Source organism: Epinephelus moara, chromosome 16 (assembly GCF_006386435.1).
Source record: "Epinephelus moara isolate mb chromosome 16, YSFRI_EMoa_1.0, whole genome shotgun sequence".
Classification (NCBI taxonomy): Eukaryota; Metazoa; Chordata; class Actinopteri; order Perciformes; family Serranidae; genus Epinephelus; species Epinephelus moara.
The window spans coordinates 13562929-13577329 of record NC_065521.1 but is presented as its reverse complement, the minus strand read 5'-3'; the positions used below and the strand labels follow the sequence as shown (position 1 = coordinate 13577329).

At 42.1% G+C, this 14401-nt stretch overlaps 1 protein-coding gene across 1 annotated transcript in view; it reads right to left on the bottom strand.

Moving 5' to 3' along the window:
• LOC126402426 (plexin-A1-like) overlaps positions 1-14401 on the bottom strand; it is a 354576-nt gene that overhangs the window by 265019 nt on the left and 75156 nt on the right. Inside the window, exon 3 of the mRNA XM_050064404.1 lies at positions 3796-3978. Coding sequence (XP_049920361.1) covers positions 3796-3978 — 183 coding nt within the window. The remainder of the gene's footprint in view (positions 1-3795; positions 3979-14401) is intronic.

Sequence of the window (14401 nt, the reverse complement as noted above, 5' to 3'; positions counted from 1 at the left end):
CCAGGATCTGCTGACCCCACACGCTCAACAAACCCACACAAATCATCCGTCTGTGCACACACGCACAGACACAGAACAGGGGTCAGGCACAAGGACTAGTGGGCTCGGTTTCAGTCGACTTAGCAAAACACCAGAGACAGGAAGCTGTGTAAGGAGGCATGTGTGTATGTGTGTGTCTGTGCGAGTGTGTGTTGTGCGCATTATCATAGCCTATATAAAAGCAGTTGACAGCAGCATTACTGCAACAGACATCCCACCGGCAACAGAAACACACAGGCCTAATGCTTTAACTGTCAAACTCGTATCAAAACTGGAGCAGCTGAATATTTCAGATGCATTTGGCTTTAATAGAATATGACAGAAAGTACGATGTACTTCCAAACAAAGACATCACCACTTGAAACAAAAGACATAATGCACCTAACAAAATGATTGGTGACTTGCAAGTTTTGTGTTCCTAAAAGTTACTCTGAAACTTCAAATTCAAATGCTGCTGACAGTGAAATATGGATGCGACTTCCTTTTTTTAAATTTATTTTGTATGATGTATGTATTTAGGCAATTATTTTTATCCTCAGGTGACTTGTTTTATTCAGTCTTCAGAGTGTTGGTGACACGGACACACTCGTATAGAGATGTCCTGCTGAGGATAAAAGTGAAAAAAAGGGAAAATAACACAGAAGCGGCTCAGTCGGATCTCAGATGAAGGAGCGACTGATTGGCACACACACTGTGAGGTCTACTCGACGTGGTTACATACACACACATACTGTAAATCCACATACGCACACTCACGGGGACTGCATGCTGTGTGTATGCTGAACGTGATGGAAATTACTGCTTGCCTGTGATTGAGGATAGATTTTGAGGCTCCTGTTGCAAGCATGCAAACAAACACACACATCTACACACACAAATGCACCGAAAACATGTTTTTTTTTTCACACCTCAAGAGACACATAAGGAATCATCTTCACCCACCTTATAGCCACTCAGATACACTCTCTGGCTCTTGACAACACTGTGACTAGACCACCAAACAACATTCAGCAAGATAAAAACCCACACAGCTCCGGTTTGTCAAAGAGCACGAGCTCCACACATCAGCGCACAAACACACACTACCCCCAAAATGTGCATCTCAGAGCCTCTGCCTCACGTTTTCCTTCAAACAGATATATGTGTCTTATTTGGTTTCTAACTATAAAGCAAGGAATCTCTGTCTGTATGTGTGCCCTTTGCACATCTCAAGAACTACTCTTCCAATCTACTTCACACTTGGTGGTTGTATTGCTGCGAACCAAAGGACGTGCAGTGTTAAAGTTGGTGCACTTTGGACATGTGGCACGTTCAGCCTTTGAATAATTTTAATAAACATGCAAAAATGCGCTCTGTGCAGCAATGGGGGCGGGGCTTCAGGCTCTACAGACTGAGTTCACTTTTTGCCGTTGGATGCTGGATATAATGTTACAACCAACTCTTCTTCACATCTCTGAACAGCGACACCTAATGGTGTAGTGGAGGGTGCATGTAGGTACATACGGCATATGACCTCTTCTTTTCCTGACACCTATCAGCCAAGAAGTAACGGAAATACATAGAGTATACCAACCTCCTTCTTGGTAACCTACCCCCTACTTACTAGTGCACCGACCTCATCAACTACCACTACACCAACGGTGATACCACTCTACCATTGCAACTTGAAGTGTGTAAGTTTGCCATAGCCTGCCAACTTAAAACACCAGTAACACTTCCACTGGCAGATACCTCCACTACATAAACCCACACTTTACTTTATAACCACAGTGGTTATGTCAAAGCAAGTGGCTAATACACCTATTTGAAAATTAATACCTCTGCTAAGTGTACTTTCACAGTGTTTCTGACCCTGAGTAGGCTTGACTGGAGTGTCATTTTCAGGGACGGATTTTAAAATTTGAAGGCCCCAGGAAACCACTGTTTCACTTTACTGAATGCTGACATGATGGTAGGGCTGGGCAATATGGAGAAAATCCAACATCACAATAATTTTTATCAAATATCTTGATATGGATATTACAACAATATTGTAAGGTTGGCTATTACTGCTTTCACAAAATATTTACACAATGAGATTTTTGATAAACAATCATCAGTAATGCGGATATAATGACTAAGAGGGTAAAGGTAAATAGTAGAACAGCTACAGCGGTCCTGTACGTTCTGAAAATTTCATCACTATGCTGTATTGCAGCCTTTAAAACCATGAAAAGACAACGCTTACAATTTTCAAAATTTAAGACAATATCTCGTCTCATATCACAAAGATGGTACTTCTCACAGAGAAGTACGCAAAACTGTTGTCTGTATGAGTGGTTCTAGAGAAAACAACAAGCAGCAATACCACAGGCCAAGCAAAACACACACAATATGCCAATGAAGATGCATACACACACACACACACACACACACACAAACACACACAACCTTATAGTTCTTTAAATATGAGAGCATTCACTGACAGAATGCATTTCCTTACCCCAACCTTAACTATCACAACTAAATGCCAAACCTCAATCCCAACTTGAACTCTAATGCTTTGTGTTTTTATCCAAACCTAACCTAAACCTAAACCTGACGTGAGCTTTAAAACCATGTCTGAACCCTCCAACAGAGCTTTAACGTTCTGTCCAACATGAGGACTGGCCAAAAGGTTGGTGAAGATTCTCAGTCGTCCAGGTCATGGTAATTCTAAGTGCTATATCGTAGGCAGCTGAACTTGCTTTAGTTTCTTGAAGAAGTCTCACCTCTCATCCAAGAAGCTTCTTCAGTTCTAACTGACTGGTGCAAAGTAGCAGGCTTTAAACCCTGTGTGGGTGAGAGCCCTTATGTAATCGCTGAGGTCACATCTGAGTTGTTGATCCACCTGGCCATCATGTGGGTCGTTAGGGTTGGATGGGTCCAGGTGTGAATGGGTGTTAAGCTGTCTGGGGAACTCAGGACAACATTGTAGGTGGGTGATAAGGGGTGTCGTAGGCCACCTCCTGGCTAAAAAATCCTCTGTCCAAAAATGTCCTCACTCTCAAGGTCTAAAACTGAAATTGGTTCTCACAAAGATGGCTGTGCAAGTACACACACACACACACACACACACACACACACACACACTCACATCTGATGTCTGCAATGAGATTTCTGATGACAAAACCATTTGTCAGCAATGCCAGAACCAATGACCGTTGAAAATACATCATGAAATGACACAAAATTGCTTCAAAGTGAAAATGGTTTTCTATTGAGCATGGAACACACACACACACACACACACACACACACACACACACACACACACACACACACACTGTACTCTGACAGGAGCATTTGAATCCCCATTTTAGTCACATTTTATTAGTTTGATGTCAGTTATCACTGTTATTTATCTCTCATATCGTTCACAGTGTAAGAAACCAATGACAAAAGTGAGAATATACACAACAAAACACCACTACTGTCAGTGTCAGAATAACAGCATCATCCCTCTACCTTTGATGTTATGATATTTTTTTCACAATTTATATACAGTAGGTCTGTATACTGTGGGCTTTGAACAGAGTTTCTGAGCCAAACAGGACTGAATGATTATTGAATTTTGCCTGTTTGAAGAGTTTGTAATCCTTTACTCCGAGTTAACACATCCATAAAACGTCAAAAATAGAGTTGCAAGGTTTTCACACCATAAGACCAATACCACTTGTGCTTTAAAGAGCAAACTGAGCACACACACACCCTCACACACAGTTCAGGATGCCCTACCTTCTTCATGCGTCCACTGCGGGTACCGGTGAATGCCACAGTTTGTCCGCGGTAGTCGTAGGCTGCCACAGAGGTCATGCCGTCGTCCTTGTCCACGTAAAGTGGGATGCCTTCGATGGCCGTGGTGCCCCCTAGAGGCTGGTTGAAGTCCTGGCCGCAGAAGTTATCATCTATCTGCAGCGGCTGGGGTGTTAGAGGGGAAAAAAGAAGAGAAAGCCATTAACTCAACCGTTAACACTTTTTAAATCCCTTTTCTCGTTAAACTAACATTAATTCTTAAAGAAGGAGGAGGCTTTCGATCTCCATGGCACTTAGTAGACGTTTTATGGTGCTGGAGCAAAGCCAAGCCGCTGCAGATTTAGTGAGAAATGGTGTGAAATTAATGGCCGTCACTGGAAAAATTAACTTTTCTCAACTCCCTTTTGTTTTTTTTAACTTTTTTGAAAGCTGATAGAAAAAGGAAGACTGTGATATTTGTCTTTCATTAAGGTCAAAAAGCACAATCTAAACAGTAAGCAGTTTCATCTTGTGTGATTAATGCCTTCCTCCCTTTGATTATTTCATAGTACATGATGTCAAACCAAGCAATTAAGCATCTCAGCATGGTCTGAATGGATGAACAGTTGCTTGCTAATGTTTTAAACATTGATTTCTTTGTATACAGCTTTGGCAATGTAGTTTCTAATAAGAGACAAGCCAATACGGTGAGTAAATCAAATGGAGCTGGAATAAACACGGAGGGGAGGGAGAGCACACGGGCAGGACACTGGAGGAGATGACAGAGACATGACAGGAAGTAAATTATAGGTCAGATTAGCATATCATAATCAAAGTGTCTCGTACAGGCACACTGCCACGCTGATATGTTGATATGTCACGCCTGATTTATGAATGTGTGTGTGTGTAATAGGCATGTCATTAAAAGCATGTGATAGCTGTGCTTGCATCAGGAGGTGTGTAACGTGGACATGTATAACAGAGATAATCGACTGCATCTAAATTACTGTGGCAACCACACACACGCGTGCTTGCATACTGAGCACACATACCGAGAAGCACGCTAGGAAATACACAACTTCAGGTCCACGCTACTCGGAAAGGAGATTAAACAGATGTGCGCACACAACATACACACACTAAAGAGCATACAGTGCATACACATACATAAATCAAGTTGTCATAGTATTGTAGTACCCAAGATCAGTCTTGGGTCTGAGACCAGTCTCAAGACCACCTTTTGAGGGTCTTGGTCTTGTCTCGGACTCAGGATTTTATTTCAAGACCATTAAAGACCACAGCTGTAAGGATATCACTCAATTGCACATGCAAAGAAGGAGTGTTTAATAAAGATGGTTAGATTTGTTTGCTCAAAGGAAACAAAGGAAATTCCCACACATAACATCCACCTTTTGCAATGCCCTCTGATTATTTCATTAAGACATTTCTCAGGGCACACTTACATACAGTCAGCAATAAAAGAGGTGGGAGTTTTTATGGGAATGTGGATCTTTCAGATCAATTTGAGGAGTGATGGTGTTGTGTCAGTGTGGGACTCACACTTGTTTGGTCTTGGTCATGACTTGGTCGCAGTTCAGGTGGTCTTGACTACAACACTAACTTCCCATAAAAATGTAGCCCAAATTCAACCCGAATTTCCAGAAAATCTGAGATTTGCAAAAATTCTAATTTTCAGTCATATCCAGCCACTATTGTTATGTGAATTTTAGAAAATGGTTCATCATGATAAACAGCTGGTGGTGCTATTCTCCAGTCTGGTGTCATGAAACCATTGTAGAAGAGGACAGGACTAGATCAGAAGAGCACCAATTAAACCTCAAACAACAGAAAACCATGAAGAAAACACGATGGAAATATGACATTTACAGTTGTTTGAGGAAGGTTACAAGTAAGCAAGCAAAATTTTATCTATATAGCAAATTTAATTTCAGGAAGAAGCACAATGTGCTGCACAAGGCTTGAGCTACCACAGAAGTTGCAGCCACAAACACTGTGTGTAGATAAAACAGTAGACATAAGTAAACACAATTAAAACAGACACATGAATGACACAGTTTGAAACATTAAAGAGTAGAAATAAAAATTAAAATAATCAATGTCAGCAACCAACCAGTGAGAATTAATGAGACATGCAAATTAAAACGATTTTAAAAAGTAGGAATAAAATTAAATTTAAGTAAATAATAATAATTAAGACAAACATTTGACAAAAAATAATAAGACGTCCCTTAAAAACAACAAAAGAATAAGATTATAATTAATTACAGTTACAGCCTCATCATTGCGCTGATGTTTCATCTGCTGCTATTTTTAGTCTCTTCAGTGGACATTGGAAATGTACAGAAAAACAGGCAGATGGAAACCCCCTTACTATGAGAACTCATATGCAGACACAAACAAAAAATAAATGACATTCACACGCACACACACACACACGCACACACACACACACACACATACACACACTCGCACAATTGAGCTTCCCACACTACACAAATTAACACGCCAGCTTTCTCTTGTTCATTACAAGACGTATCATCTCCATAGAGACTAATCAATCACCCCATCCCTCCGAAACAGCAAAGCTGTCAGGGAACGTGTGTGTTTGCACAAACAAGTGTGTGTTTTGCAGGTTGACAAGAAGCCTGTGGCAGACCTTGGGCCTCGTGCTGCAACATTCTCTTAAATTCCTCTTAGATTTAAATAGAAGACAACTCCAGATGCACCAAACGTTCTTACTCACCTAAATCTGCTCTAACCCAGGTGTGCTGAGTGATGAATCCCACATAATGATCATAAGTAACCTATTAGCATAAGTAACACCTCCTAAACACTATAAAAGGGAAGGTGTTGCTCCATGTGCAGTGCTGAAGAATTCAAGGGATGCTGCCAAAAAGGCTGTAAGAAAAACTCATGCAGTAGAGAAATGGCCATTCTGTTAAATAAACTTAAACAAAGTAAACGCTTGATTTTCCAAAGTGTCAGTACCGGTGTAACAGCAATATGAAAAACCCAGCTATGCCAAAACATTTGTGAGGCTGTAAATGTCATGTCAGCAGAGGGCCAAAACATCTAAGAGCAATATGTAAGCCATTTAGAAGCTGAACACACACAATGTCATCCAAGAGTTTTTATAGTCTTTGGATCAAAGGACCAATAGTATTTTTTTAGCCCACAAATGTAATAATCCAATCATTCTAATGACTCTAAAACACAATGTAATCTAAATTTGATTATATGATATTCATGTGTTTTTTTCTGTTCCTCAAATTTAAAACTTATGTTCTTTGGACAGACAATTTGTGGACTGTGAAAAAGGATGTTTTTTCCCTCTCTTGGTATAAGTGCTCTCGATCCCTCATAACATTTTCAACCCAATCACTAGCGTCAAGGTTGACATTGTACATTTCTGCAAACCATGGAAATGTGACATTTGTAAGTTATTATGTTGCAGATACATTGAAACTTTATGTTTCTTTACATTTAGACAATGCGGTGATTAACAACCGGTTACAACCGGGCACAAACACCACTTGATTATGGTCAGGAAAAGATCATGTTGCAACTTAAAATACCCAGTTTTGGTGGCACTATCCCGCTGGAAAATGCAGCAATGTCTTGCTTTTTGTTGCACTAACACTGGAGGAAACACAAAACGACTCACTGAAAAAAAAAACACATTTGGTGGCTAAAAAGCTGCAGGAAACAGCCATAATTCAGTGAAAAACAACTAACAAAACAATCTGTCATTCGTTGGTCTTGAATAGTTACTAAAGGGGTCTGCAGCTTGGCCGCTGTCTCGCTTAGGTGTCATGGCATTTACCGTCCCCTCCACGTTCCAGTGATGAAGTCCACTCATACACTATGTCACTTTATAAATTTTGATATGATGCGTATGAAACATACAAATGTAACGCATCAGGGGTTTGCAGAAATGTACAATGCCAACATTTCCTTCTGGCGTCTGGGCTGAAAATGTCTCTTGCCAAAGAAAAGAGCAAAAATAAGAAAACACTGGTGAATCCCACAAATTAATGGGCATTAACAAAGTAAGACCAAATTGTGGATACAAACAAAAATAAGAGGAAATTTGTTCACATATGACTCCCTGCATGAGGCCAAACATCTTCCTCCTACCAGGCATTCAAAGGCAGCCAGCCAGAAACATAGCAAAGTTTAACTTCAATGAACAAAGACACAGAGTGAGACGAAGTGAGAGAGAGAGGGAGACAGAGACACGTACACACACCACTTTGGCTTTTGTATGATTTACATAAACATGTTCTCAATTTTGGAAATGTTTTGCAAGTAATTTGAGAGAAAGAAAGGAGGACAAAGGGAGAAAAAACATGAAGCGAGTCAGCAAAAGGAAGGCAAGTGAAGTGATGCAGGCGAGATGGAGACAGATATGAAGAGGAGGGAATACAAATGTAGAAATCAGGACAGGGAAAGAAGGAAGCGGTGAGATGGCCATGGCTCAGTGAGAGTATGAACCCTGCTCTTGGGTCCCTGCCATACAGCTTCCCTTGTTTCCTCTGATAAAGACAGAGCAGAACCAGACCTCCATTCACTTCTTTCCCTCATTTCCTGCCTATTTCTTTATCGTCTTTCCCTCCATCCCAGTCTCTCCTCCTCCTGCTAATCCTGTTCTTCATTCTCTTCTCTTTTTCCCTTCTCTGTCTTCCCATATTTCAATTCTCCCTTTCTTCTTTTTTTTCTTTTAAGGTTCACAGGGACTGAGCAGTGGGAAATCATGCCCGTCCCAAGGGGTCATTCTTTTTTTCTGCCTGTAGCTCTCTGAGACTTCTTTCCTTCCGCCCTTTCTGTCCTTCCTTTAAGAGCGTTAGCAGGATGATGATCCTAGATTTCAAGTATTTACAGGTCACATGATAGCTGAGATAAATGACTAAATGTTGCAGGGATCTTTTCATCAAGCTGAAGATAAATTCCGAAGCAAAAAAGAAGACCTATTTGGCGTATTAGTACATATCTGTATCCAACCCACTAGCATGCTGCTCCCCTGAAAAACAGCCCTGCTTATTCTCTCTGTGTCCAAATCAAAAGTTTTAAGCAACATGACCGGAGTACAAAATTGTTTATTATAGTAGCTCATAATTACATCATTCAGCCTGGATTTATTTATGCCAGCGCCTCGTACTTGTAAACTAATCTGCATTCCCAGTGTCTGTCGAGCTCGCACACACAGAAGTGAGATCGCCATCTTCGCAGCGCTGTTGCCGGCATGCTGAGGACGCTAATGGTTTGTTATGTTTAGCCTGACTTGCATCATTACCATAGAGTCAACAGCTCAGATTGAGGCACAGTGGAGCGTTCACTCGATGTGTTTTCACCGCAGACAAATGTGGCCTCACACAGACCTGACATCTGCTAGCTGTTGTGTGCCTTGTAGACATGTAATTCCTACAGTCTGCCTACTCTATCATCCCTCCACCGCAACTCATTGAGGAGATGCTGACGCTTTTTCCGCCACCAATACAGAAGTGACTGAAGAGCCTAAATCAAAACAACAGACTTGCATCATTCGATCACCCTCTGTTTACTCTTATGCCTGCGGCTGCAATCAGATTTGTGGTCAACAGAGATGCACACATGAGGCTTAGTCTGAATGGAAGAGTGTTTAAAAAGCATCTCAGCCAGAAAGAAGAAACTTAAAAGGACAAGTGTAAATGGGGTCATGTCCACTTCACGCTGATTCAGGACAGGGTCAATATCTGGATGTCCAGCAACATTTCTGGCCAGCGTTAGTGAGTTTTAGCGCACGACAAGCTCATTATTAGGCATGAAGCTCAAGAGGACACCTAGAACAGGTCCAAACCTTCTACACAAAACATAATTGTCAATACTATTATCTCAACTTACTCAAAGCTAATGCTGGCTGTACCTGGGATTCAGTACAAATCAATCGATCAGTCATTTATTTGTCACATGAAGGTACAACTGCAGTGTAATGTGATCCTGTCAGCTCCTTCAACTTGTGCATTGTAATTGAGTCCTTTTATGCCTCTTTTTACATCGTCGGCTGCTGCTTTATAATCGTCCATGTTTCTGGATGGTTCTGGTAATCCATTGTTTCTGTTATGATGTGATTTAGCTGTAGTTTTGGGTACAGTTGCTACTGTTGTTTTACAGATTAAATCCAAACTCAGTGAATTCATTGATGTCATCAGTGACGTCAACAGTAGTGTCCTGGAACGTGCTCCAGACTATGACTGGCTCCATCTCACGCATCAGTGGGGGGATGCATCGAAGTTTGTTTACATATCTTGACCTCAACAAGATGGCTGCATTGCTGCTCTTCCAAAGTGCAGGCTGTAACTGTGCTCTGCAGCTGCTTCTGAATGGCACATAGCAGTGATCCACAGCAGGAATGGGGTAGCACTGTCACACCAGACCTTATTTACTACGAAGCACACTCATAACGGCATTTAAAAAAAAGAATCACCTGTTTGGGATTTATTCCAGGATTTGGTGAAAGTTTTGGTGAAACACAGGACCTTACAGTTCCTGATATCCTGCTGAAATCTGATAGGGCACTGAGGTCGTCCAGTTTATTATTCAACACTTGCACAATGGCTAGCAGGATGCCAATTAGGCAGAAATATCCATGGGATCGGGAGTGAAGCCGGTATTTGATTCTTGCCGCGGTGCCCCCGATACAGACGCAGATGCAGAAATGCTCTTGCTTGTCCATGTGGTCAGGATTGTAGCTGGTACCCATCTTCTCCATCTTTTCCTTGATGTTTAGTGATGTTTACTTTTGGAAACCTCGACTTGGCCAGCTGGCAGAGTCACAGAGGAGGAGAGTTTACAAACTGGTGAATTAATCTCCTCATCCTGATGAGCAACAGCCACACACCACCACCGTCCAACATCAGCAGTGTTCAACATAACATTTTTTCCCACTGGCCCCCTGGGCCAGTAGTTCAGAAATTTACTGGCCCCTTGTATATTCTTACTGGCCCAAGTACAAAAAAAAAAAAAAGAGACAGAGGGACAGAGAAAAAAAATGTCTATAAAACTTAATTTAGTTTAACTTCATTTCATTTAACTCCATTATACCTCACCGTAGTGCGTGATGGTATATACAGCAGTCCTCACAGAAGCTGATGGATGATGTCACAGCCTCTGTGTAGCCTAGCCTACTCATCCACTTCTTAGATGACCTCACAACAGGCTTACAGAGCTTTAACTTCTGCCTGTATGAGGGAATCAGGTGGACGGTGTTGTGGTCAGAGTGGCCCAGTGCACCGCGGGGGACCGGGTGATAGGCGTTGTTAACAGTTGTGTAGGCCTAACTGTGATCCAGGATATTCTTCTCTCTGGTCGGATATTTTATAAACTTGTTTGTATTTGGGGAATTCATGGTTGAGGTTACCTTTGTTAAAGTCGCCAAGGACAATAACTAAGGAGTCCGCTCCACACACAGTAGCTATCTGGTCGGCGAGCGTGTGCTGTGCCTCCTGCACGTTGGCCTGCGGTGGGATGTAAACACCAACCAGAGTGAATGAAGCAAACTCATGGGAGGAGTAAAAAGGTTTGCAGTTGATGAAAAAAAGATTCCAGATCAGGAGAGCAGTGCTGCTGGATCACTGTCACGTCATTACACCAGCCACTGTTAGTGTAAAAACAGATACCGCCACCTTTAGTTTTGCCAGAGAGTTCCGTGTTACGATCCGTTCCAAAGAGTTGGAAGCCTGCCAGCTGCAGCGCAGAGTCCGGTATCGATCCACACAGCCATGTCTCCGTTAAGCACAAAACTGCAGATGTAGAAAGTCTTTGTTTTTCACCATCAGTAACTGAAGTTCATCCAGTTTATTGGCCAGCGAACGCACGTTGGAGAGAAATATACCTGCATGGCAGCAGTGTGTGGTATCCGCATTGGCGGAGACGCACAAGCACACCGGCACGTTTCCCCCTCCTCCAGCGTTTCACTGCACAAAGGTGAGGGCACCTTTGGCCAAAAAGCCCAATAAATCCACTGAAGGCTCGAGAAAAGTGGGATAAAAATCCGCTGGAGTTGTTCCCCTGACAAAAAAAGCCTTACAGCGTAACTGGCCCAAGCAGGCCTGTGACCTGTCAGTCAACTTGCCCAACATACTTTTTGATTGGCCCCGGGCCATCGGGCCATTGCCTATGTCGAACCCTGCATCAGTCACAAAAAGCACTACCAACACTTACAAAATAGACATGAGAGCATAAATTTAGCCCAAATTTAGTGGAGCTGTTGGAGAGGCAATGTGAAATGTCAGCGCCTGTCACACATTATTACAATACTAAAATAGCATTTAATTTGATGCCTTAATTTGAGCAATATACTTTTTTTCCTTAACAAAACAGAAACACTTTACTTAACAAATTGTAAATGTTAATAAATGCTAGTTACCCCATTATAAATATCAAATTGTGTCACATTATCAGGGCCTGATTTGAGAGGTCAAATCAAACTTCAATCGTCAACTGCACATCTACTTTCTGTCACAGAGGTTTCATTTGATTCGTACTCGAAAGACAGTTCTGTGTTCCACACTGGCATTGGATTTATCATGTCAAAATACTTCGACTGAATTGTCACCTGGATGGTTATACAGTGTTTAATGTAAATCAGTGTAATATTCCTTTACTGTGTCCCAAACATAAGGTGACCTGCAGCAGTCTTTTATTAGTGCTTTTATAAGCTCTTCGTAGCTTGTCCCTGTTGGCCTACTGGACCTTTGACCGTGCTATTATTATTACAAGCTATAGCTCATACTCAGGACACTGTACATAGCATTATTACACACACACACACACACACACACACACACCTTTGTTCTATTTCCAGGGGGTTAGACAAGGACAGAGTCCCCTGTGTTGTCCTTGGCGAAGACCTCTGCTGTACACAGGCGCTTGCTGGCCCCTGGCAACACACACACACACACACACACACACACACACACACACACACACCCCTGCCAGACTCTTGCTGGGTGAATGATGATGGGGTGATGAGGGAAAGAGTGGGGCAAGTGAGATGAGCAGAAAGGGGAAGAGATGGGGAGAGAAAAGGAGGAAAAAAGAAGGGAGACAGGGAGGAGAGACATAGGGGAAGGCTAAGGGTCAACAGTGCTCTTGTCACCACTAATGAGCCTCAATCCAAGAAAAGAGCAGGCGAGCGAGAGAAAGAGAGAGGTTAAATTCAGCTCTTTGAAACTGTCCCTTAACTATATAAGTGAAAGAAGTGCCATGACCATACTATGGTTTAAGAGGACGAGGCATTGGGAAGAACATGTTAGCAACATTACTACAGTAACAGCCCTCACTTTCACCCACCTGTCTCGCACTCATCCATTGAAAACTACAGTTTCTGTCACCTATTTGTGTCTTCTTCCAAGTATTTATCCACACTGGAGTGAGTGGGTGGGGGGTCTAGTTTGGACCGGTTCTGACTGTCGTCGCCTCTGTTTAGATCAGGCCTCCTTGCCTGAAAATCATTTTTATGCACATCACTTCTTGCAAGGCAGTTTTCCATGAGTCTGTTGCTATGGAGGTTGAAGATTCAAGTCATAAGTCAGTGACCCCTGAATAAACAGAGATTCTTTAACCCGAGCAGTCTTTTTTTTTTGCAATTTGTCAGTCAGAGTGCAATGTCTTTCTAGAGACGTTTCGGTCCTGAGGAGTAGCTGCAAAGTCAGTGCTCCTCATTTTCATGCTGCTCTCCAAGGTAGACTCATGACACTATCTCAAGTCGTCTCGTCTGCTCGGTGAAGGTGTCTGCAATGGCTACAGACAGCTGCAGACCCAGATCCATTGTGAGTCTGAGTGAGACAGAGGCAGCTGCCCAGAGGAAGAGAAGCTTTGCCTGGTCAGGCTCTGAGGTGACGTTATTTTCTGCCTTATGCTTAGATAAGGTGAATTGGTGAATGTACAACTCACAGCAACTACAACTCACAGTCTCTGACTTTTGTTTGATACCTAGTGTCAGTACAAAAAATGTGGTTGCACATTTCTGATCCGTTTGTTGTTATGACCCAGGTCATTTTTAGGTCAAGTTTAGGGTCCATGAGTATATTTTTCTTTGTTGTTTTGGGCAGTGCTCAACTCCTAAGTCAAATAAAGTGCTTCCTTTGTTGTCTGAAATACTGTGTGGCTGGTTTCCTTTGGAGTGGGAAGGGTGGGGAGTCACACGTTAACATTGCATGCGTTAGCTCAGACTAACTTCGGCTAAGTTGTCTTGTTTACTATATTGCATGAAAGTTGCTGTGACCCTGAACATCCCACTGAGCCCTGTTCAGAAATCAGTCAGTTCAATAAAGTGTTGCTTGGTCTATACAAAACATAGGAATCAATAGTTAATCGAATATATTCAATATTCCCATTGAACAGCCATATTCAATTTGACTGACTAAATTCTAAATTGTGTACAGCCTTTACTCTGAAATCAAAAGCCAGTAAAATACTGGTGAACAGCATATAGCAAACCACTTTGTGTACCACAGTGTGTGTATGTGCACCCCCATCCCCCTCTCCTCCTCTATGTGTTTTCAGTTCACTGCAGCATAGCTTATTGGGAACAAAATCATCTACATCC